This window comes from Glycine soja, chromosome 3 (genome assembly GCF_004193775.1).
Source record: "Glycine soja cultivar W05 chromosome 3, ASM419377v2, whole genome shotgun sequence".
NCBI lineage: Eukaryota > Viridiplantae > Streptophyta > Magnoliopsida > Fabales > Fabaceae > Glycine > Glycine soja.
The window spans coordinates 39,680,499-39,705,861 of record NC_041004.1 but is presented as its reverse complement, the minus strand read 5'-3'; the positions used below and the strand labels follow the sequence as shown (position 1 = coordinate 39,705,861).

The window sequence follows — 25,363 nt, the reverse complement described above, 5'->3', positions numbered from 1 at the left end:
AGTGCAGGAAAAAAAAATCCCATATACAATTAGTTTTCACACCGTTTTTTACAACCAATATGCCCATAAATTTGGAAATAATAATTGGTTGCTTCAGTTTAACTTTGGGCATGACCCATTTCACCAAATTCCAACCTGGGTGCATTAGTTGCACCTGTCTTAGGGAGAAATTATGTACCCTTGAACCACATGATCATATAAAATTCTATTCACCAGTATTTGACAAATATCAACCGTATAATGATAATGTAACCATCCTCAAGGACAAATTATTCTCAAATAGACACATTGTAACAATATAAAATAAGTAATAGCCATACATCATGTCTTTTTTTTTGGTATATATCAAAGGAGTTTCAACAATTCACACACTATGTTCAACGGAGTTAGACCCCTTAGTACCATGCACCATTTCTAAATCATTTTCTGGATGAGCTTAAATTTTGAGCATTACTTGTTTAACAAACAAGACATGCATGACCTGATGCTAGCCAACAAGGTCCTGGATTGAACTCGAAGCTCTCAGAATGTAATCAACTTTGTATACCTCTGAACGGGTGAGGTCAGTAATATTATAATATATACAAGTCAAAGTGAAAGCATAGATTGAAACAGGATTGAATAAATTAAAAAAAAAATGCTCACATGGCCGAATGAGGTACAACAATTTATGGTACATCACAAGATTCTATACCATATTTACAAATATGTACAACAGTGACTCACAACCGCATCAGTTATGACTTATGACTCCAACAGAACAGTGTTTTGTTTTTACATCTCGCCAAAGCATAAAGCTTCAGAAATAGCTTACCTTTTCTTCAAAACAGATCTCACTACTAGAAAGAAACCAAGCCATTAAAACCAACAAAACAAATTGGGGTGGGGGGGTACCCTACTAATGCAGGAAACAAAAAAAAAGGTTTGTGCCTACAACACAAATGATACATTTAAAAAGAATTAAAAAAATGAGTAAAGGAGCCCTAAAGTCCTCAAGTGGATGTAGATTAGGGAGTTACTGAGGCAAGAGTGAAAAGGGCAATGAAATGATCAAAATTGCCTTATCTTCATGATTTCCCCTTCCCCTTGACTCCTTCACGCTGATTACGAAAATGACTGAGAAGCTGTTGTGCCTGCATGTAAGCGAACATATTGTTAGCACTTCTTCCACGTTTCAGATTATGCTTATGATGTGAGACTCTGTATGCAATGACCCCTCAATGTTTGTATACTTTTTCATAAGTTTGTGTTACTTAAAAAGTCCATTGTGAAAATTATTATTTCTCTTGAGCATGAATTATGCTTTCTCCTATCTTTCTACTTGATAAATATCAGATCAAAGGGAAAATATCTCAACAACAATCCCAAACAAAAGGGTCAAAACTTACTTCTTCACTGTTTTTGGGGGCAAGGCTGGGGGAAGAATGCACTGCAGAACATAGATTAGAATGCCAGATTTTTTAGCACATTGTTTCAACAAATTGATTCTGTAACCATGATTGAACACCAAGATTTGAACACTATTTTCCTAGAGAAGAGTAACACAGCTCATAAAAATGTAGCAAAACAATTGTATATGCACACTAAATAAAAATTTGACCACCAAAATAGATGACAAAGACAAGAGGATTAGTTCCATACCTTTTCCTTAGCTCTTGGAGTACCAGACTGAGATAATGCAACTAGGGGAGGTACAGCTCCTTCTTGGAGAACCAGGGTACAAAACTTTTGATTATGAAGACATAGTTGCAAGAGGATGGAAGCAGCATTTTCCTTTCCCCTCAGAGAACCTGATTCAACAATTTCAACTAGTGAGGGAATGCCCCCTTCCCTTGCAATTTCTATTCGGCCCTCTGCAATTGTTGACAGGTTTGCCAAAAGAGCAACAGCCTTGTCAACCATTTTATCAGTAGGGTCCAATAGCAGAACCAGAAACTTCACGGCTCCAGCTTGAACTATACGAGCTTTATTCTCATGGAATATTGATAGGTTGAATAAAGCAGTGGCAGAATCCTTCTTTCCCCTAAGAGTTCCTGAGGCTAGAAGACCCACCAAAGCTTTGACTGCACCAGAACGGCCAATTTTTGCCTTATTGTTATCTATTACAGAGAGGCTGAACAGAGCAGCAGCAGAATTCTCCTTTGCACCATCATTCCCTGTCTTCAAAACATGGATAAGTGGTTCTATGGCCCCTGCTTCCATAATCAAGGCCTTGTTGCCTTCATTAATTGACAAATTCAGTAGAGCTGTCACGGCATGCTCTTGTGTTATCTTCCTTTCTGAATATAGCAGTGAGAGTAAAGGCATAATTGCCCCACACCGCCCTACACTGATGCGGTTCTCCATGTTATGCTTGGTACAGAGCCTCAATTGTTCTGCAGCAGCAGTTTGTGTTTCATTCGATTGACTCTGGAGATCTTCAATCAACTCATTGACATGGGATGTGGTGATCAATTCATTGGATCCTACAGGATGGGAAGCAACTTTTGAATGACTGGTAATACTAATATTGTTACTCTCATTATACTTATTTTCATCCTCCATCCTTCCAATTTTTGATCCAGGGCTATGAAATTGCTTTCCAGATAACCAAGGATAAATCACTGATTCTTTATATGCAGGAGAAGCAGGACACCCATCAGTAATTTCTCTAGACAACTCCACATTTTGATGCTTATTAGATATGCCTGACACCTCTTTCAAAACTGGAAGTACATAATCAGTACTAGAAATAGAACTTGAAAATGATTCACTTCTGCTGTTACTACATGAAGGTGCAGGGGATTGTTGCTCAAACTTTTCTGTCTCTCCATTCCAGCTTCTATCAGATTCCCTGCTTGATCTGAAAGAGTTATCATCCTTTGGTTTCTCAAATGCATTTGCAATTTGATTTGAATTGGAATCGCTACTAGCTGAAGACTCAAAGCTACACAGACGATCTAAATCTTGATGTAATAAATGATCTGAGGGGGATGAAATATGAGAGGAATTACTTTGCTTAGAGTTACTGGGAAGTTTGACATTATTTTCCTCACACCAATTTGCTATCATAGCTTTAACAGTATAATTGGGAATGAGATTTGTATGGACAAGTATCTGGCGAGTGTTGGGACAAACAGTTAGCCCATGATCAAGCCACTTTTGAATGGATTGCCTTTCATATGTCTGACCTGAAGCCACAATAACAGCATCTGACATGAGTTCTAATGATAAAGGACATCGAAAATAGGGGGGAATTGAAACACCACTTTTGACTTCAGGGCGCTCAAATTTCATCACATAATCACGTAAACTGCACACAAGATTCACAATTTGGTTAATTTCATCCAAGTCCCCTTTTGTTTTATTGACTTCAGCATTTGACCTTTCCTTTTCCACAGCAATACTTTCTATCAGTAGCTCCTGGTTTGATATCATGAGTAACCGTATAATTTCCTTTAGAGAATCATAGCAAGGTTCGATATTATCCCTTTGATTTCTCAATGCGTCTTCTATATAGATCATTGCAGGTTCCTTCTTAAGACACTGAAGTTCCTGCATATATTGCTGAAAAGTAGCTAGCAATTAGTGCCATAATTCTATTGAGCCGCAAGGCACCCACAAAACAGACAATAACTATTACTGCCAAATGAAGTAGTTTGACTTTCTTTACCCTGTCCTTTTACTTTTACAGGGGAGTGGGATAGGAGAAGTGAAGAACAAATGAATAATGATAAGGAAAAAATTTACTTTTAACGTTGGACCTACCTGAAGATTACCCGAAACCAAAACAGATGCAGGTCCCTTTAGTGATTTAACTATCATGTGACAAATCTTATATGAAGAGTTCTGTAACTTGATCAACAATTCCCCACTTTGAAGAACCTGAAAATAGAATATTCCCAACAAAATAGTTAAGAGGTTGTGATCAATCTCTTCCAGAGAAGAAAGACAGATGGGGGAGGTATTGGTGGTGCATTGTTTCTTTTGACCTTGTTCAAATGCCAACATAGAGGTTTAGGATCTTAAACAAGTTCAATAACAGTTGTCGAATAATGATATTTGTTCAAGTACAAGAAATTAAGAATGTAAGTAATTACACTGTGAATCCTGCTCATCTTCGGGCCCCATTTTTCAATGAACTCCCTAGCTTCATTAACCCGCATATCCAATTCTTCACATTCTCTATGCAGATTTTCATCGAAAGGGATTTTGAAATCCACAATATCATCGAGCACTGGTTTCAAATGCTTCAACACACAAACCATATTATTACAGTTCTTTTGAAGGGGCATAGGTTTCACTGCTTGGCAAGAAACTAGATGTATGAATCGCGAAATGCTGTTGACAAGACATTTCACTGAAGATGTATCTATTTGACCTGCTTCAGTTAGACCAAAATAATAGCAAACCAGTGTTACAAAAACAACAAAAAATAAATTAAAAGAGAACATTTGTAACAAGCACTAGGGAATTAAGTTAATATTTCGCTAAAATGAATATAAACCCCCTCTAGTTACAGGACAATTGCAGCAAAATTTCATGTGGTTCAAAACTCAGTAACATGGCTCCCTGAACTTACCAAACACATAACCGTTTGAGCATGTGTAGGAAACCCTTGAAAGGAGCCATTATGCACGATTTGCTAAGTTCAAGGAATCAAATTGATTAGTTTCAAAGCACATGGTAGTTTTTTGCAATTGACTTATTTTTCATTCATTTCCAGCTCCAAATGTCTAGTTTTCTGATTGTCCAACAACAATTAGTGACTAAACTAGAGTCCAACGTTGAAAAATATTCTAAAAAACAGTACCACATGTTTGTGTTCACGCAAAAACGCAGATCAGCATCTAAAGACTAACACATAAGCACTTGAACCGTGCTAAAGTAGATAACACAAAATAATTTTGCACCATTGCATGAAAAGGCAAATGGATTTCACTTGCAAGTATAGCAGGTCTAATATACAAAATTACAAAGAGGAACTCAATGATTCACTAAAAGAGACCAAATGCAATTGCTGAATGAAAATGATGCATGCAAGACAAACCGTTAAAGTCCATGGAAGGAAAAAGAAAATTCGGTTTTCAGAGGTTTCAGTAACCTCACTCGTCAACTCAAATGATACTAATTCAACTTTCAGACAGAATTATTCATCTGCCAGAACCATATATTGGTAAAGTACTTCAATTTACTCTCTCTTTGACAACTTCTCCCAAGTTTTTCCAATGAACACAGATAGAAATAACACATCTTTCTATGACCAATCTAAAAACAACTCTACATAGAGCCTCGACAACAAAAACATAGCAAAGGGTACCCAATTATTAAGAAATTTCTAAAATGTATAACACCGCACAAAATCCAGAAACCACCCAAAATAGTAGAAACAATAGACGATCCTCCAATGGATCAAAAGCTACAAAAGGGCACCTGAGAAAGCCCTGGAAAATTATAAGAAAACTAAAAAAGAAGGCATTTTGTGAGGAAAAGTAGCAGGTTTGGTTTGGATGATTGCGTTCGCAGACATACCTATATGCATAGTTATGAAAGTGGAAGAGTGGTGAAAGAAATGGTGATGAATTTCAAAGCACGAGATTGTCTAAAAGAAGTGAAATGATATGTGAATTAGCATGATGATGATGGTGAGTGAAAGGGGTTCTTCTCCTTCGTTCATGGCATAGCTCTGTTTCCCAACAATGCTACCCGGAAAGCCTGACGCAGAGGGTCCAACAACTAAAGGGAAATTTTTCATCAAATTAAGTTAAGTAAAGAACAACCTAAAATAACCATAAAATAGTTAAGGTGGTGGATCCTTAACAATCTTAGCACACAAATCGAATTAAGGTCTTATTCTATTGCTTTCAAAAATCAATTTTTTAAAATTTTAAAAAAAATAATGTGAAAAAATTTAAAATTTTTGTAATATATTTATAGAGTTTTTTCGGTATATTATTTTTATAGAGTTTAGTTTTTATTTAGTATAAAAAACTTTATATCGATAATCAATAAAAAAATGTTTAAATTACATTACTAGTATATTTAAATTATAAATTATAGAAAAAAATAATAATAAATGTATCATACATATTAATATTTAAATAATGATAGTATAAAAAAATACATTACTAGTATATTTAAATTAAAAATGAATATTGCATAACTAAACTGAGACAAAAGTTTGGGCAAATTAATTTATTGTTGATTTGAAAATTTCCTTCATGAATGATTAAGATAAGCCCTTGTCTTAATTTCCCGTCATTAAGGTAGTTATAAAATTTTTTATAAAAAATTAGTTTGACTGCCATTATTTTTTGGATAGTCATTCTCTTAATAATTGATAGATATTTTAATTATTTTCTTTTTATAAATTTGAGTTTCAATTCCTGTGACAAAAAGAGGGGAACTAGCTGGTTATGAAAGAGAAACAATTAAAATTTAAAAAAATTGTCTAAACATGTTAAAAAAAACTGCCATAAATGATATATTTATTAATTTCATAATAATTCCTTTAAAGTCGTATTAAAAATATTGTAAAACCAATAGTGTCATTTTTGTGTAAGGAGAAACAAGTTCAACACTATGAAGGAAGGGATATTTATTATCTTACCAAAGAGTGAAAAATATTGTAAAACCAATATTCAAACAACATATAAAATAATTTGTAATATAGGCCATTCATCATTAGAGAATATCACTTCGCACTTCACCCAAAAATAAAATAAAATAAGTAAAGAATAGTGCATTTATAGACAGATCTATCTAAAATATTATTCATCTATTAAGTGCTTAAAAACATACATTTCGTATTCTTTTGAATAAACTATAATCTCTCCCACAAAATACTACCTTCTCTTAAAATAAAAGTTTCTGAATAAAAAAATTACAAAAGTAAAGACGATAATATCATATGTATCTAGATTATGGTAGCAGTCCCTAAGAAATTACATTATCCTTTAGGTATTTAAAATCATCATAAGTAATTTTCTAAGTATTGAAAAATCTTTCGAATTAGTTCACGATCTTTAATAAAATATATCAACTTAAGGAATGAAATAATAGATATTTAATATTTTAACAATTACTTACATTATTTCATTACTTTTAAGGAATACTTAAAGATAAATAATAATACTAAAGAAATTAAATTTGTAATTTATTTTAGACTAAAAGATAATTTTTATCCTCGTATATATTTAAACTTATATGTATAATTTTTTAACATTGGTTACATATATAAGTGATATAAAAAATGTTTATTTAGATTGATTACATACATAATTGATATAGAAAATATTACATTTACATTGATTATATGTATAAATCATCATTGTAGATTTGGATACTAACCTTAATCCAGAAAAAAAAATAACACTTATAATTTTATAAAAATATATAATTTTATAAGAACGAAAAATATATTTGAACCTTTATTTTATTATCATTCATCTCATTTTTATCTTTTTCCATTTTTCATTGCATCACTTGAACCATGTGACTAGCGTGACCTACCTAAAATCACCAGCCATTCAGCCAAGTCCTTATGGATAGAAGGGCTAGCTAGGTCTACCAAAAGAAAAAAAGGGTTAGGTAAGCCATTAAAACTCAGAATTCATTAGCAAAAAAGGACTAGGCTACTACCCGGTCTACACTCTTCCATTTGATGCAATAGTGCAGTTAGGGAACATCAATAGTACCATTGAGCTGAGTGGCAATGCTAGCTTACTTAGTTGGGGACTTGCATTGGGGCAATCTTTGCTGGCTATATTGAATTGTACCAATAACCAAATCGTCCTTTGGATCCAAGCCAATAGCAATAGAAGATCTGACCCTCCCTCCGTGAGCACATTTAAACATTCAGCTGTGCCTGTGACATTTGTGGTAAGCATGTGAGCCAACACCAACACCATTCCATGACATGAATTTTTCTTTTTCTCCACAAATCACAAATGGGGTGTCATTGTAGTACTGTCAGTAACCTTCAATTGACCATTTTCAAGATTTGCCAATGTTAATAAGATGCCATTTCTTTTGCTTTTTATTAGATGAATCAGATTGACAGGCCCACGTAAACAACTTTCTTGACTATGTTCCGCTCCGATTTATTTAACCACTATGCTTTGAATTAAGGCAAAATAACTCATAATATTTTTTTATCCATAAATATTAATTTATTAATTTTGTTAAAAATATTAGTTACGACATTTGAATTCACAACATTTTTTTCTCTTTTTTTTTTTACTTTTTTTAACCACAAAATTAACCTTATATCTTCTAATGATTCTCATATTGTGTCTTGAGAACTTTTGTGTTGCATTTGATTCATATCAATTCTGTTAGAGAACGTTAAATTCTTAGGCAGTGCTTAGCCAGCTCCAACTCCAAGTCAAGGTTTCTATCACTCATTAAATTCTTAGGAAGTGCCAACCATAAGCATTGTGGTTTTGAAACATTGAGTACAATGAGTAGTAATTGTGAAGACCGTCAAAGTCGTGGAAAAAACTGCTAATAGAGTTTGATATTTGCATAACTACTTTATTAAAATTGTGGACAAAGTGGCTCTATGCAATTAAGATTTTTTATCCAAGACTTATACTAATGGGTTTTTAACAGCAATTTATATATACTAATGGGCTAATTGTTATAAACATATCGCTCATGTTTTTCTTCTATTTCGTTTTTACCTTATTTTCTTTTTATTTATCTCTTCCTTTTTCATTACATCACTGTCACACTATACCAAAGAAAGATTTGGAAAGTACGTAGCACTTCTTGGATATTAACCTACTTGTATCATATCTGTTTTTTTTTTATCCAAAGTGAAAACAATATTGTATTATGTATCAGTCGTCGTGATCAGCTACACAATTTCTTTGTTCACTAAGCACATAGTAAATGTTTATGAACTTAATTAAAGCCATACATGTCAACTTAATTAGACCCGTTGGTTATTCTTGGACTTTTGTTTTGTTTTTACGAGCTTTATTCATTGTCATAGCTGTAATAATCGTAGAGTTCCTTTTTTCTTTCGTATATCTTACCCATAGCTGTAAATAATCATTCCTTTCATTATAACCATTGATGTACAGCAGCTTTATCTATTTGTTGTTTTGTTATATCATCCTCATAAAGTCAGACCAAAGTCCATACTCTTGGAAGAATTATAATGTACTTTATATATAGGATTTTATATCATTCTTACATTTTTTTTAAGAATACATATATTTTTCACGATAAACACTCTTTCAATTGAATAGAATTATTATTAATGATAAAATTATTTTCCTTAGCACACATAAAATATTTTTAAATTTTTTAGTTTTAAAAACATATAACTCATAGTTAAATGAACACTTATCCACTAATTATTTAATGAGTAATTAGATATCTGACTCATGTATATATACTATTTTTTGTCTCATCATTATTGATGTATGATTTCCAACACAATTTCTCTTGTCGAGAATTAGACATGTCAATCATGAAATTTGTTAAATTAAACTTATACAGGTCTAATAGTAGTTTGATAGCAAGTAACACGGAATGTCTAATGATACTCATTAGAATAGATTCTAATCCTATATTAGAATTATGAGTTATGATTGTAAAACCTTATAAAATTGACTTATAAGGTAAGGTTTGGGCTTCAGTTATACTTTATTTTAGTCATATAAAAATTATAAGATTGATTTTATAATTATGAAAAAAGGTTTAAGGATTGGAGTAAGAAGAATAAAGAGAAGTTATGAGTTTAAATCTTCTATTAGTATTATAATAAAAATTAATATTTACCAATAAAAAAATATTTTAACTGTATCATTAGATTAGACTGATGTGGTAATCATTTTATTATCCAATAAACAATGTTGAAATGTCATGTGATTGAGATATTGATTATTCTCGCTATCCAATAAATAATGTTGAAGTGTTATGTGATTCAGATATTGGTCATTCTCGTTTGGGTTTTGGACACCCTTTATATCCTATACATCTATATATTTTTTATTTGTTGATAAAAATAAAAAAAGAATTAGACGACATGAGATTTCAACCACTCCTATAATTTATAAGCCTTTATTTTTTTCAATAAGCAAGAGTGTTGACTAAGAGAAAAAAACACTCAAAGTTATCAATACATTTTCTTCGTGATTTTTACATAATTACGTTTTGATTGAACCACCTACTCTAGATACGAGATGTGATTTTTAAAGATATGTGATACGTATTTTCTTTTGCTTTTGCTATACCCTTCTTTTTTGGGTTAAAATTGTATCCCCTCATTATCCCTGAAAAAGCTCAAAGTCAATCGCTATAAAGCTAAACAAATGAGATCTTCCTTGCTCGCCTTAGATTGGATTACATATTAACTATTGCTTATCTTATTTGCCGTATACGTCATGGTTTGCATAATAGAGGGATTTTGTTTCCCCATCTCTTCCTTCCCCCATGTGAGTGATTAAATTTGATAAAACAACACACATTAAAAACTAAAGAAATTAATGTCCAAGTTACTGAATCAGCGGCCACCAACTCACAAGCTTCTTCGGCTAAACTTTCAAATTGGGGACCCCTTGCATGTGAATTGTGAATATTCTATTCCCTTTTCTATTTAGCGGCACTTGGTGACTGCTATATTAAGTGGTGATAAGGAAAATGTTTATATTGGAAGCAAGCATAAGCACTATGCAGGCAAGCCAAACGTGATGTTGTCTCCTAAAAGAAGGAAAACATCTTTTTTTAGGCGATGAAGGACAACTTTTTTTAAACGAAGGAAAACAAAGTGGGAAGTTAAAACTATGAGCTCCTAATTTTAATTAATCATCTTTTTTGGAAGTGAGCTTTTCTAATTTATTTTTCTTTCACCCAAACAATCTTTTAGGTAATTCGAAATGTAAAACCTTCATTCCTATTAATCTTTCCACTATGAGGGGGTGAAAAGGGATGTAGGTTGAGATTTTTGGGATGCAGGGGAAAAGAGGGCTTTGTTAAAATAAACTACTCAGAAATAGTTTCGGCCTTGTTTGTTGTGTTTGTGTCATTTACACCCCACTTTTTTGCTTTTTGTGTTGCCTACCTATTTTTCTGTAAAAAAATTGACAAAAAACATTTTATGGAAATTAATTTTCGTAATACAATAATTTATTAAAACATAACTATATTACAGAGACTAATTTCTGTAATATATATGAAAAGTGAGGGTAGGAAAGTGAGAGGGAATAGTGATATTTTAGGAATATCAAAAAACAAAAAATAGAAAATGGAGAGTGTGAAGAGCAAAAAGGGATTATGAATAGCATATATAGATCCCTTTTGTCATAAATATTTTGCTACCCATGTAGTCCGTTCGGTCCTGTTTTGCTAAGCTATATAGCTTTCAGATCCAATGTTCGTTTTTGTTTAAGGAATATAATTATTTTCAAAAAATAAAAATTGATAAAAAAAAAGTATTACTACATTTATTTATTTATTTATTTTTGCTGGATATGTAAACAAAATGGTTAACAATGGCCTGATAAGGATTATATCTATACAATATGGTTAACAATGATTAATAGTCCCGAAGCATTATCATACTGAAATGGTGTACTTTTAATCAGTAAAAAAAAATTCAAAAATCTCATCGTGGGAATACAGTTACAAATTCAAAATCCTCCGAGGCCTGAATAATAGCATGGTTATTCTATTTAATGATCCACAAACCCTCAAGTATTTGAAGGAATTAAATTAAAAACGATGTAAAAATAAACCAGATAAATTCACAGGTAAAAAACAGATATTGGTAAAATCTGTTGTTCCTTGATTTTGCTTCTCTAACTTATGGTCCAAATCAGCTTCCAGTTAGCAACTCCATGAGCTCACTCTTCTTCATTATTGAAAACCCTTTGAGGCCACGAGACTTCGCAAGTGCCATTAGTTCAGACAGCTTCATTGTACTCAAATCCTCATGTTGTTCCACTTGTTGGTCCTCCCCATGTTCATCATTATATATTTGTTCAGAATCAAGATAATCATCATCATGTGAAATCGCAATCCCCACTTCGGGGAACAAGGGCTTATCCTTTGGATCAAGTTCCAGTTCAGAGTCATGCTCTGGCTCAGGATCAAGCTTGATGCCGATTTGATCCTGATCTTTCTCTGTAACCACATTACTCAGGGGACTGCATTCACATCCTTATCGTCGTTAGAGACAGGTTGATACTTTAACCGAAAAAAAGAAGACCGTCGTTGGAAATTAGATGGAGGCCTGATAACTAATGAAATGTTAGTTTCTTGAGACTCATTATTAGGAGTACCATTTAAATCAGGAAATTTTGTGCTTTGACTTTCATTGTCTTGACCACAATCTTGCAACCAGTCCAAACTATCGTTTTCCCCTCTGTTAACACCACTACTTCTCTTTACTTGCTCAACTGAGTGTTTCCTCAGTAGCTTGAGGAGAGAATTAACAGAACCATTCTATTTAGACTGTGCTTGGGATGCTTCAACTTTCTTTATTTCCTTAATAGTGGTAGCTCTCTCTCTTAGCCGAGCCTGAACCTTCTTAAACAGTGTAATAATCTCCTTCTCTTTAGGCCTAGGGGCAGCATTGGCATTGGCATGGTTTTTTAGTGTGCTAGAATGAGATACCAATGAACCATTTTTCAATGATAACATGTCTTTTTCAATGTTCTCAAAGCTGTCTCTCTCTACATTGAGCCACTTCCTGCTTCTGGAAAATCCATGCTTGTTTTGCCTAGAGAAAGATTCAGGGTTCCTCCTCGCTTCACACACAAAAGATGCACATGCACCCCTAGAAGAACACTTTAGCCCTCTAATTGTGACATGTGAATGAATTCTGTGGTAACCCTGAGAGGAGCAAGAAAACACAGAAGCTGTTCTTCCAGAAACAGCCAAACATGGAAGAAACCTACCTTCTGCCACTCCACATCCCACGGTATGACCAAAACCACTTCAAAAACCATAAAGAGAGAAGTAAAATAAAATGAACAGAAAAAATATAATAAACATATAGCCATATTTATTGGACAAAACTTAGATGCAATTCCATGAGTACTTTTGCTGTTGTTCTTCAATCAGGATTGGAGTTCCACCTTGGTAATCTATTTGACATTTATTGAAAACCTTTTTATACCCGAATTACTGAAGTGAAACTCCAATTCTAATTGGACAACATCAACAAAAAACACTTGTAGAACTGCATCTAAGTTTTGTCCTTATTTATGTATGACAGAAAGCAACACAATCCATCATAGAAACCTAGGATAAGGCACTAAGTAATCAATCTCTGAATTGAGCAATGATACATACATCACAATTGTTTTAGGAATTCAAATGATCATGATTTCAAGTTTATCTCAGTAGCGGATAGAGAGTATGATCCAGGATATATATTACTAGTGCTTCAGTAAAATGGCACAATTTAATTGCAGAGTGGTTATTTACAGAACAGCAGTTTGATTTTTTTTCAATCATGACGGAAAAAGAAGCTGAAAACGATCCATGTCTCAAAAGCTAGCTATCATAGGAGGCAAACTGAAAAGAAACATAAGGAAAAAAAAAAAACCTAAAGGCTAGAGTGGAGGAAAATGAAAGAAGAGAGTGAAGAAGGGTTATGGTATGGTTCAAAGGATGAAGGTGACAGAGAAAGACGCTCACCGGCAACGTTGTAAGTGTTGGCCATCATCAGATGCATTGCTTGCAACATCGTAACCCAACCGCCCTCACTCAACGGCGGTTGCAGCAACCTTTGCTTCAATTTGCACTCACTAGCAGTCGCAGGTTTTTTCTTGTTGCTAGTTACCCGTGTCGTGTCCCATAGTCATATATAAGGGACATTCTCGGGAATCATTATTTTCATCAGGGACCAACTGAAATTCTCGCTCGGGCAGGAACCTTTTATTTTTCTTTGTTATTATCATTAAGCCTAAAAAAACGAGTGAAAGTGTGGAACATTCATTTTAATCCTTTCAAGTAGTTAAATTACAGTCATTTTTCTTTTAGATTTTATGTTTTCGAATAAGGGGAGAAATAAAAGTATAAAAAAAATCTTGAAACTGGCTTTTCCAAAAACATTTTTTTAAAATATATTCTTTTAAAAATTACATTTTTAAAAGTTTATAGTTTTTAAACATTCTAATTAACTCAATTTTCCATTTTAAGGACAATTAAGTCTAAAAAAAATTAAACCAAATGAAATATCTATAATCCCTAAGTGGTTGAGTCAGAAATATCTTTTAGTTAGTCAACAATAAATGATTTAAAAACATGTTTTAAAAACCATTCACACACCTCCAAACCTGCTGGAAGAAAGATACAAATGACTCCTTTGGCAAACATCCATTCGTCTCTAATTCCAAACAAAACGATATATATTATAGAAAAATATACTATTACTATTTATACATCAAACAAGCAGTTTATCCTTGGGCTTTAAAGAAAAAGTCAAACATCTAATATGTATAAATTAAAGAAATCACACAACTGATAACACCACCATCACATACTCTTGCAAAAAAGTAACATCCTATTATTGCTCTGTCTCAAACAGGGGATACGTACAAAACTATCTTGTTAATGATGATCAGGAGATTCGCTTGTTTTGACATAAGTATATGTTGTGATTCACTTGATAGAAAATTGCATTCATGGGAAGCACGTTTTCCCATTTGGGTTGACAGGAATGTAAACCAAACAGGCCTAGGCCTTGTGATTCTTTGACATCTCCTCAACATCAAGTTCCACTGCCAACACGGGCCAATCCTTTAGCATGCTGGAATGACTGGCAAAGGAGTAAATTATATCAATATTTTTTTTAAAGAAAAAAAAAAACCTTCCACATACCATTTTACATAAGAAATAAGATAGAAATTTACTAATTTAGTTCACCTGTTCCGTACACAGTGATGGTCTCTACACAGGTTCGCAGGCGATATATGACTCTGCCTACAATGTCTGTCATATTAACTGGACCAAATAATCGACTAGTCTTTATGGAGACATTCACCTTAGACTTTAGAGCTTACAGATACTACACAATTTCAAAGCAGCTAGATGTTGAGGAAACAAAATAACAACAGCAGAAAAAGTTTCTTTCATTAGGTGGGGATTGGCTACATAGATCAAATGACACCATGTTGTCCTTTCATAAATCATGTAAGGGCGACACATGCACAAAACACAGATTTAATATCCTTATTAGTAGAGAAAAAAAATATAATTAAAGAGACAAAGGAAGAAAACTAAAAAGAGAGAAAGAAAAACATTAGTATTTGGAATTCCAGAGGTTTTCAATATCATTAAATTACCAAATCATGCCTAATTTAAATTATTTTAAAAACAGAAAGCTGTTGTTTTATTTTCCAACAAGTAACCTTGTATACTTGTACGTCAATGGTAACTTATTGCTTGGTGTCATGATATTTTACTATATAAAACTTCTTAAATAATCAGCATTAGCTTCTCTCTTGCAATAAAATGCTAATGCCAATTGATATGCTCCATATATAGAGAGACCAGGAAAATAGAGCAGTCTTACCTTGGGTTTTAAACTTTTATTTTCAGCATCTACCCAACACTGATCCTTCTCAAGAAAAAAAGGGTTCATCCTTTTCATCAGTTGATACCATTTCATAACCTTCAATACAGTTAATCGCCTGACAAGATAGTTATCTGCCTTCACAGGGTTTTTCAAGACCACTAAATCTCCTACAAAAACATGCCTGTCAAAGAAACATGCACAGCATTTGAGATTGCATTGATTGATGAACACCATTTGAAAAATTCAATCGTCAGTCAAAATCTCTCTAATTTTAGTGGAAGTCTAAAAATAAAAATAAAAAACAGAAGTGAGCAATGATTTCTAAATTTGCAAACTGATAGTCAGTCAACAACATTTTTTGGGAGAGGAAGGGGAGGATTATCAGAACTCATTATACCATCCATAGACCATATCACCGACCAGATTACAAAATGTAAAAAGAAAACCTATTTAAAAAAAATCTACAAATAACACAGGCATGAGCATGAAGTTTATCACATTGTTGGTGCCACCTACCATATATATTTTTTAAAAAAGTAACATCTGCAAGACCAAAAGCCTCAAATGGAGCTTTACAACGATTAAAATATAAATCATCATAGGCAAGAACCACCTTATGTTTTAAATTTTAACTTCAGAACTGATAAATCATAGTAAACTAGTGCTCAAACTAAGACATGGTAGGAGTTTCTCAAAATGAGAGACTTTTAGTAACTTACAAACAGTCAAATCTATATGTGATATCAATATACTAACTTGCTAACACAAATCAATCCTTTTGTTGCAATAAAAAATTGACAGCCAGTTATTAGGTAGTTGTGTTTGTGTTAATTCTGCATTAGGACAGTTATTAGGCAGTTATGTTAGTTTCAATTATGTATTGGCAGTTTTGTTTTAGGATGTGGCGGTTAAGGTGTCAAATTGTTATTTACGGTGTTTTGAAGGAGAAAACTCCTTGTTACTTGTTAGGGGGAAACCTTGTGTTTGTTGATGTTTGTACTTAAATTTGGCCAAAAAAACAGATAGATTCTATGATTTATTCAGAATTCAATGTGTTTATTTTCTGAGTTCAACAGTTATAAACTCTAGATTCAATTATTATGTAATATATGAAATCAAGATGAGAAAAGCATCTGTTTAAAGATTTTTCATATGAAAAGCAAGGAATAAATATTGCATTTCAGGAGAATGACACATCCTAAGCATAAAATGGACCATATCAGCCAACTCACAATAGCAGTTAACAATTCTACAATCCAAAAAACTGTTGCACAATGAGTATGATTACTTTGGATCTGCAATTGGTAATTTCCGAACAAGAAGAGTTTCTGTTTCTCCAATACTAGTAGAAGCCACCTGGTCTCCTTCACTCCGGTGCAAGTAAGTCAACTTTCTCAGCAGGACAGTCTTATAAATGAAGTCGCTTAGCTCTTTATATGTAAGTTGGCATCCTTCAACTTTATAGCTCTGTTTCACATCATTAAACCAATCTATAGATGAAAAGGCTTACAAGTTACAAGTAGGGTATTTTAAGTGCTAATGTTGGAATAAATTGCTAAAAAATACAGAAAAAGCAAGTACGTGTACAACTGTAAAACAGTGGATCACCACTCATTGCCAAATAAAGGGTTTTAACTTTTAACCACTCATCTATGCATCTTTGATGCCTGCACTATACCAGTGCAAACCTTACAACTTCAGGGTTGAAAACTAGAATGCCTTTTGCAGGTACACACCATCCCTCTTAAACCTGAGTTATGATAGCAACAGCAACAGCAACAGGAACGTAGAAAAGATCAACACATTACCTGAAGCACATGCTGGAAGGCCCAAGAGAAACACTGCGCGCCCTACCTATTTGAAGGACTTGGTGTGATTTTGGCCTACAAAGTTTGTTACTGATTTGTTATAATCTGTTACAAAAGGCAGTGTATAAATAGGATATCGAATACATGAATAAAATCAGAGAAGCATTTGCGTAGAACTTAGTTTATTTCAGGAGGTGCCTTGACCTCGAATCCAATGCGTTCATCTTCATCCTCTCGCTCACAACAAGTTACCTAACACTAGGACATAACAAAACCCAAAATAAACTTTGAGGGATGAAAATTGTAACTTTTTAAATTTAAAAGACCAAAATATTTGTTTTTAAATTTAAGAGACTAAAATTAAATGCACCCTTAATTTTCAAAACCAAAAATATAATTAAACCATAAGTGTATACAAAGGAAATCAATTTCTACAAAACTTTTATCCGTTGATGAAATGAAGCGTTATTTTCCGTTGTGATTACTAGTATATGAAAACATTACACATTTTTTCTAACGTGTAAAAATTTATTTAAATTTATAAAATTAAAAAAAAAGTTAAATAAAAAATAAGATTCATAAAAATATACTATTTTAATAGACTTTAATAGATAAAAAAGTATATTAAAAAATTGTGTCTGAAAATGAGAAGTTAGCATCTATATATATAAAAGGAGAAGGATGAGATTTTTTTTACATATCTTTATATATATAATATATAAAAGAAAGTGAGTTGGGGACATTTTTGTAAATATTATTTTGTCTCATAAATGGGAGTTAAATTAATAATTGTATGGGAAAAAAAGTAAATGAAATATTTTTATTTTAAAGAAGAGTAATTTCACATTAATAGAGAAATTAGTTATTTACATTAATGATATATTAATTAGCAGTTTTAATCAATAATAAAAACTAACAGTTTTAATTCATAAAATACATTTCATACACTCTTAATTCATATAATTAGGTAATTTTCTATATTCTAATATGCACGTTTTAGAAGTTGAATAGAGAATAATCATTTCTAATATTATATTATTCTTATTCTATTTAAACATGTGCTTTCATCGGTAATTGAGTTTGTTGTTGGTTTTTTATAGGATCATACTTAACAATGGTATGTTCATTGAGTTTTGGTGTGAATTATTCATTACAAGAGACAGAAATGGAAGAGGAGGTGATAAAGGCGTTCAAATAGGGAGAAAAATTCAAAGTTTTCGGTGTCGTACTTGCAGGGAGAAAAGTTCAAAGTTTTATTTCATTTTAGTTTTTTCATTAATTCTTTTTTTGTTATTTTTTCACATGATTAAACACAAAAATGGCAAAAGATCAATGAGTTCATGTTACAATCAATCAGCAGTTAATAACACATTAGTTCTTTTTCTTTTATTTATTCATGTTTTAAAAAGTTATTGGGTCTATTAGATAAGATTATTCTTTTAAAAATTTATTATGTTTTACGTGGTGTGTAATATGAATCTGTAAAATATTATATTTTATTCATTAATATTATTTAGATTTTAATCCGTTTTATATGTTTTTTTTTGGAAAATTTGTTTTGGATGTTGTATTTATTTTGTTTTACATTTCTTTAATTATTTTTTCATGTTTTGTCTTAATCCGCCATAATTAAAATCATTAATAAATTTAAAATTTAAGTATATAAATATAATTATAAATGGTATGATATTAATGGATAATATACGTTTAAATAAACAAATTTGATTGTATCTTTATAGTATAATGATAAAATAAAATTATTATATTAATAAAAAATAGATTAAAATATATTTTTCGTTCTTATACATATTAGAAAATTTGAAATCCGTGTAATTTTTTTGATATATTTTTCATCCTTATAAAATTTAAATGTGTTATTTTTTGGTCTGAATCTAGGACGAATTTGAGAATTTTTTAAAACTTAAATTATATGCTAAAATATATTTTTTTATCTTTATAAATATTGAAATGTTTAGAATTCATTCTTGTAAAATTGAGTTTTTTTTCGTTCTCAAAAAAGTGAAATTTGTTACTGGGGATTAAAAATAATCACAAAATTCAGAAAAAAAAATTACAAATTTATAAATTTTTATTTCTTAAACTCATTATTCTCTAACTTTTTTTATCTTCTTCGAATCTAAATAAATAATTATTTTTAATTTTTCTTCCTTCCAAAAGTCTAACACCTTCATTCTTGAACTTAACACTATGAATATCAATTCTAGTGTTCTATCATAATCAAACATTGTCAACAAACTCTCAAATTCATTTCTCTCATATTAGCTTGGTGGACAAAGAAGACGAAGAAAGTTAGGGAGGAGAGATTTACAAATGTGTGGGTTTTTCTTTTTACATTTTGTGGTGATTTTAACCCCCATAAACCACTGTCGTCGATGAAACTGAGTAAATCTGAACCTACGTCCGACCAAAAATAATAAATTTCAATTTTTCAAGGATGAAAAAAAGACTCAAAATTTTATAAAGATGGATTTGAACCTTTTGATATTTATAGGGATAAAAAATATATTTTAGCTTATAATTTAAGTTTTAAACCATGTAGGCTCATATTCACCAAAGCTTAATTCCAAACCAAAAAAAGACACACATTTCAATTTTATAGGGATGAATTTTGGATTTTTTGATATTTATAGAGACGGAAAATATATTTTAACCTAAAAATATGATTGACAAAAAATTATTTTGGTAATGAAGATATATCAATGAAAACCTATTAATGAAAATACTTTTGTTAATAATAAAATATTTCATATCTTTTTTAATGAAAACCTATTAACCGAAATATTTTTATTAATAACTGAGATAATTTAAATATGACTTGATATGTTATTTATCGAAAAGTCTTTCAAATTTAAGGGAAGTTATTTTTTCTATTTTCTATTATGGATTGCTTATCTACTTTTTTGATATTTATTAGTATATTATTTTTTATATGTGTACTCTTCAATAATGATTTATTATTTTAAATTAATCAGATATTTTTCATATCAAAAACATATTACAACAAAAAATTTCATTTTTTTAAACTTCAAAATATAATTCATCATGTATTTTTTTACATATATATAATATCCTGTATTAATTATACATTATGTTATTGCATATATTAATGATGTAAAGTTGCTATAAAAAAATTAACTTCATTTAACTTAATTGATCAATGATTTATCAATTTCATTATATTAAATTGATTTTATTTATATTTTCTTTGATAAAATATTTTGGACATGTGATGAATAATTGAAAACTTATAAATCTGTTTTGATAATTTATAGTCATTTATAAAAAAAATTAAATAAACTTAAATAATAATAAGAGTCCCATTTCTAACATCAATACATATTTTATTACATAATAACTCAATTTCTTTATTATATTAACTTATTTTAGAATTTTTATTTATTATATGTCAAAAGACAAATCATTTAATACAAAAATACCTATATTTTTTAAAATAAGTCTTGCTTATATAAGAAGATTACATAAAAATCAGACATATATATATAAATAAAATATTAATCCCTACATCAATTTGTCAAAAATATCTTCTTAAGAAGACACCTAACACAATCTTTGTATTGGTTAGATTCGACGTGAAAATTTTTAGTTGAAACCGTGACAAATTCAACTCATGATTAAAATATTTAGGGCGAGACAGAAAAAGACGTGAAAATGAGTTAAATGCATAATTTATTATCATTAATTAAATCCCACCCACAAACAAATCCCAGTCTACGGCATTGATTTTTTTTTTTTTAATAAAAAAAACGTGTCACAAGCAATTGATCAGTATATTGACACCACCACACATACCCCTCTTATCTCTCGTCACTTTGTTCACTTTATAATCTTCAAAGCTCAGCTTTTTACTTTCCTAACATTTCACCCGATCTAGTTAGGGTTCCTTACACGATGGAGCGGTTGAAGTGGGCGCAACTGGGTGAGAGGCTGAAGACCGGTGGGGCCCAGATGGGGCGAATGGTGAGCGGAAAAGTGAAGGAGATGCTTCAGGCGCCGACGCCGGAGTCCAAGATGGTGGACGAGGCCACGCTGGAGACCATGGAAGAACCCAATTGGGGCATGAATCTCAGAATCTGTGGCATGATCAACAGCGACCAGTTCAACGGCTCTGAGGTCGTTAAGGCCATCAAGAGAAAGATCAATCACAAGAGCCCCGTCGTTCAGACCCTCAGCCTTGACCTCCTCGAAGCCTGCGCCATGAATTGCGACAAGGTCTTCTCCGAAATCGCTTCCGAGAAGGTTCTCGATGAGATCATTCGCCTCATCGATAACCCGCAGGCCCATCACCAGACCCGCAGCCGGGCTTTTCAGTTGATTCGGGCCTGGGGCGAGTCCGAGGATCTCGCTTATCTTCCCGTCTTTCGTCAAACTTATATGGTCTGTTTATTTATTTATTTTTACTGATTGAGGATATTGCCATAACTGGATTACTTGTTTGTTACTCTTGTCTTGATACCTGTGGTCTGGACAAAAAAAAAAAAAAAGAAGAAGCTTTCTCCCATAGTAAATCCTATTTTAGTACCTGAATTTGTGAGACACTATCGTAGTAGTCCTTGAAATTAGATAAATGTCGAATAAATTTTTTAAATTTTAGGAATTTATTTGATATTTTTCTAATTCAGGGACTGCTATAAATACGCCCAGCATATTCAGGGAGTATTGATTAAAATGGGGTATACTCATTTCTCAGGTGACGCTGGGGATTTTTATCTTGTACAGAATATTGATTTTGAAATGTAATTGTATTGGGCTTCATGTTCTCATTTATTTTCTGCACTTTATGCAATGCCTTCTATTTCTACATTTTACTGTGATAGATTCTCTTGCATCCTTCTCTTTCACATTTATTTGAATCCTTCATCCTACCTTTTTGATGGCAGAGTTTGAAAGGAAGGGATGAACCGGTTGACATGGCGGGAGGAAATTCACCACATGTTCCGTATGCCTCAGAGTCATATGTAGATGCCCCTGAAAGATACCCAATTCCTCAAGCTGAACTACATGATATTGATGATCCAGCAGCTTTCTCTTCTAATTACCAACACATATCAGTTGAAGAGAGGAAAGAGCATCTTGTGGTTGCTCGAAACAGTCTCGAATTGCTCTCTAGCATATTGAATTCTGATGCAGAGCCTAAAACTTTGAAGGTAAACATCTTGATGTTAGAGAAAATCAACATTACCCGAATAATAAATTGGTGTTTTGTATACTACTTCATCATGATGTTTTTTTGTATGCATCCAGTCTTTCTTTTTCCTCTTTTTTTTTTCCCCATGCTTTCCATCTACTACTGTTAGATAATTGCTATATATGGCCTTGTTCGGACAGACTTTTCAATAAGTACTTGTAGGAGAAGAAGAAAATAAAAAGTTAAGATATATTAAACTTCTCTGACAAGTTAAAATCAACTTTTGCGTTCCAACTTCTGTAGAATAAATTCTCATTTAACTTATCCAAAAGTTGAGATGCATAAGTTGATTTTAACTTATGGCAGAAGGTTCATCTACTCTGGTTTGTAGTTTCTTTTCTTGTAAGTGTTTATAGAAGAAGTATTTGCCCTTTATTTTCTTCTCTATATTGCTGACAGAATAGTTGTTTGATGATGGAATTTGCAATAATTTTGTGTGGCTGTAGGAAGATTTAACCGTGAGCTTGTTGGATAAGTGCAAGCAATCTCTCTCTATCATCAAGGGGATAGTGGAAAGCACTACAAACGATGAAGCAACACTTTTTGAGGCTTTATATCTCAATGACGAGCTGCAGCAGATTGTTTCTAAATATGAGGAGTTAGATGCTGCTCAAAGTTCTGGGGCACAACAACCTCAAAATGCTGACACTGACAAGCATGATGCCAAAGCTGTTCAAAACCCCAATGAAGTACCCGAAAATGAAGAATCTGAAGCTGCTCAGAATCTGGATCGAAAGCTTCCCCAAAAGTCTAACACTCTTGAAGTCAATGCAACTGAGGGCGAGAGAGATGATCTTGCTGAAACTAAAATAGTGGATGGTCTTGCTGAAACTAAAATAGTAGATGATGGCACGAAGGAGAAGAATGCTGAATCTAGTTTCAAGCGAGATACCGAATGAGCAAAGCATAGTTGGCATATGTATCTTCTAATTCGCATTTTATCTTGTCTTTGTTCATATCTTGTAATAAGCTATAGTCCTTCTATGCGGGTGATTTACATTGCCCAAATGTGTAATTGGCAGGAGTTTCCATCCCGAGGATTGTGATAACATCCTTGTGAGATCATGCTAGTTTCTCATAATATTAAGTGGTTCCCACATTTTGATCCGCTTCCTTATATTATTAATGCGAGAAGGGGATGAAGTTAGTACTGTTGTTAGTGCATAGAGTGTGGAGACAACTAATTGCGCACATTGGAGTACAGATTAGAAAATCGGACTCTTGTTTGAGTTTTATTTATGATAATAATGTTTTGTTTTGTAAGTTATATAGAAATGACTACTTTGTTTGTTTAGTTTGTGTTTTGTCACTTGCTTGTTGTAAAGGAGGATTGCATGTCACGTTTTTTACCTGAAACTTGAGGTTTAGCGCTACCTATAATGAAGCAGCATGTGCACAAGTGAACTGCAAATTTATTGTTAACAATTAATCCTATATCTAAATTCTTATGGGGGCAAGAGAAAAAACCAAACATATACACTTTACGTCTCACATGCTACGTTGGTTGGTATGATTGAAATTGATAGCAATTCAGTAGAATACCACACAGGTCACAATACAGAAGTCACTTACCTACAGGACTTCGTTTGAGCGCCAAAATGCACAAAGGCACTAAATGGTTGCAGAAATCTTCATTAATTAGTTACAACATTCCACTAGTTTGTTGATGGTGATAATTCTGTTACAACAAATTGCATACTAGTTTGTTGATGGTGATAATTCTGTTACAACAAATTGCATTCTATTAGCATATTAGTATAAATATGTAAATAAAGTGGAATGAAGAATCGTTGATGGTGATAATTCTGTTACAACAAATTGCATTCTATTAGCATATTAGTATAAATATGTAAATAAAGTGGAATGAAGAATCAATCAGAACAATTATCTCCATTAGTTTCCTTCTTAGTTCCTTAGCAGTAGTATGTAGTGTAGCGTTTCGTATCAGAAATTCAAGAATCATGGCTCTTATAATGGTTTAATTGATCAATTTTATGTTGTTATTGGGTGATGAAATCCATTGCATCCAAAAATCTGATTTCTAGCTCTGATGAGCTCAAGAGAAACCATGAACAATTTAAATAGGGAAAGGCTGGATCTGAAGAAAAATCAGTTATATCCAGTTTGCTCTTATTTTGACTAGAGAAATTCTCAGGTGCTACAAGTGCCAGGAAAATCGCTTACTCTGTATTTCTAATATAAACGTGTACCACATCAGATATAGCACTACTAATGCATTTGACTCAGATAGTGATGGCCACCTTGTTGATCTGATACACATTCAATAGTATAAATCAAGAGAAAATTCTAGCTTTGGAAGCACGTAAGAATTTCTTGTATATATTGACAAATGAATGTAGAAGCAGAGTCCTTTTTTGGTGAAGACCTTCTGAGTGTGATGAAAATGAAAATTGTGTTTAGGGGAGGAAATTTGAATTGCTATTATGATGTTGCAAAGCTGAAATATAGGTTTAAAATATTGAGGGGATAGATACAGAGTTTAGCATATTTTGACACACTAGTTGTGCATTTTGGACACTTTATTAGTTTATTGTGTGTTGTTTCCATGTTTTCAATACAAATTGATGTACAATTATAGTGAAGGATCCCATTCATCTTCAGATATTATTTGCATTCAACAAAAATAACATATAAAACTCTCATTGGATAGCATTTTCACTTTAAAATTTCAACTAGGAGTTACGTGTGCAAGTTCTGAATGGGGCTCCTCACAAGCCCTCTCCTCTTCTCATATTAGGTGAATATGATTAACAAATTTGGAGAGAAAAGTTGTATATTCATTCAGTCAGT

General features: G+C 32.2%; 2 protein-coding genes and 2 pseudogenes across 6 annotated transcripts; 1 reads left to right on the top strand and 3 right to left on the bottom strand.

Annotated features, from left to right (window-relative positions):
- Positions 1-602: 602 nt before the first annotated feature.
- LOC114406931 (U-box domain-containing protein 3-like) lies at positions 603-5,750 on the bottom strand. 5 transcript variants are annotated; one of them, XM_028369790.1, is made up of 6 exons: positions 5,512-5,750; positions 4,080-4,363; positions 3,748-3,864; positions 1,642-3,546; positions 1,389-1,528; positions 603-1,133 (listed from the first exon to the last, which is right to left on the bottom strand). In XM_028369790.1, the coding sequence occupies exons 1-6, from the start codon at positions 5,519-5,521 to the stop codon at positions 1,016-1,018; spliced, it is 2,574 nt and encodes an 857-aa protein (XP_028225591.1). In that variant the 5' UTR covers positions 5,522-5,750; the 3' UTR covers positions 603-1,015. The 5 variants fall into 5 exon arrangements, with proteins under 5 accessions (XP_028225591.1, XP_028225593.1, XP_028225592.1 ...); XM_028369792.1 differs by having other exon boundaries at positions 1,389-1,429; XM_028369791.1 differs by having other exon boundaries at positions 4,080-4,360.
- A 5,800-nt stretch (positions 5,751-11,550) lies between these two features.
- On the bottom strand, positions 11,551-13,684 carry LOC114405267 (annotated as a pseudogene).
- A 982-nt stretch (positions 13,685-14,666) lies between these two features.
- LOC114405265 lies at positions 14,667-17,132 on the bottom strand (annotated as a pseudogene).
- Positions 17,133-21,153: 4,021 nt separating this feature from the next.
- On the top strand, positions 21,154-23,819 carry LOC114406930 (TOM1-like protein 2). The gene is made up of 3 exons (XM_028369789.1): positions 21,154-21,741; positions 22,245-22,511; positions 22,999-23,819. The coding sequence occupies exons 1-3, from the start codon at positions 21,256-21,258 to the stop codon at positions 23,449-23,451; spliced, it is 1,206 nt and encodes a 401-aa protein (XP_028225590.1). The 5' UTR covers positions 21,154-21,255; the 3' UTR covers positions 23,452-23,819.
- Positions 23,820-25,363: the final 1,544 nt, after the last annotated feature.

Bases quoted from the DNA above. Each gene is read 5' to 3' on its own strand.
- LOC114406931 (XM_028369790.1), bottom strand. The intron at 3,865-4,079 runs GTAATTACTTAC...TTCTATTTTCAG, and splicing joins AGATGAGCAGGATTCACAGT to GTTCTTCAAAGTGGGGAATT. The intron at 1,529-1,641 runs GTATGGAACTAA...ACTCTTCTCTAG, and splicing joins CTCCAAGAGCTAAGGAAAAG to GAAAATAGTGTTCAAATCTT.
- LOC114406930 (XM_028369789.1), top strand. From the start codon at position 21,256: ATGGAGCGGTTGAAGTGGGCGCAACTGGGTGAGAGGCTGAAGACCGGT. The intron at 21,742-22,244 runs GTCTGTTTATTT...TTTTGATGGCAG, and splicing joins TCTTTCGTCAAACTTATATG to AGTTTGAAAGGAAGGGATGA. The intron at 22,512-22,998 runs GTAAACATCTTG...GTGTGGCTGTAG, and splicing joins CAGAGCCTAAAACTTTGAAG to GAAGATTTAACCGTGAGCTT.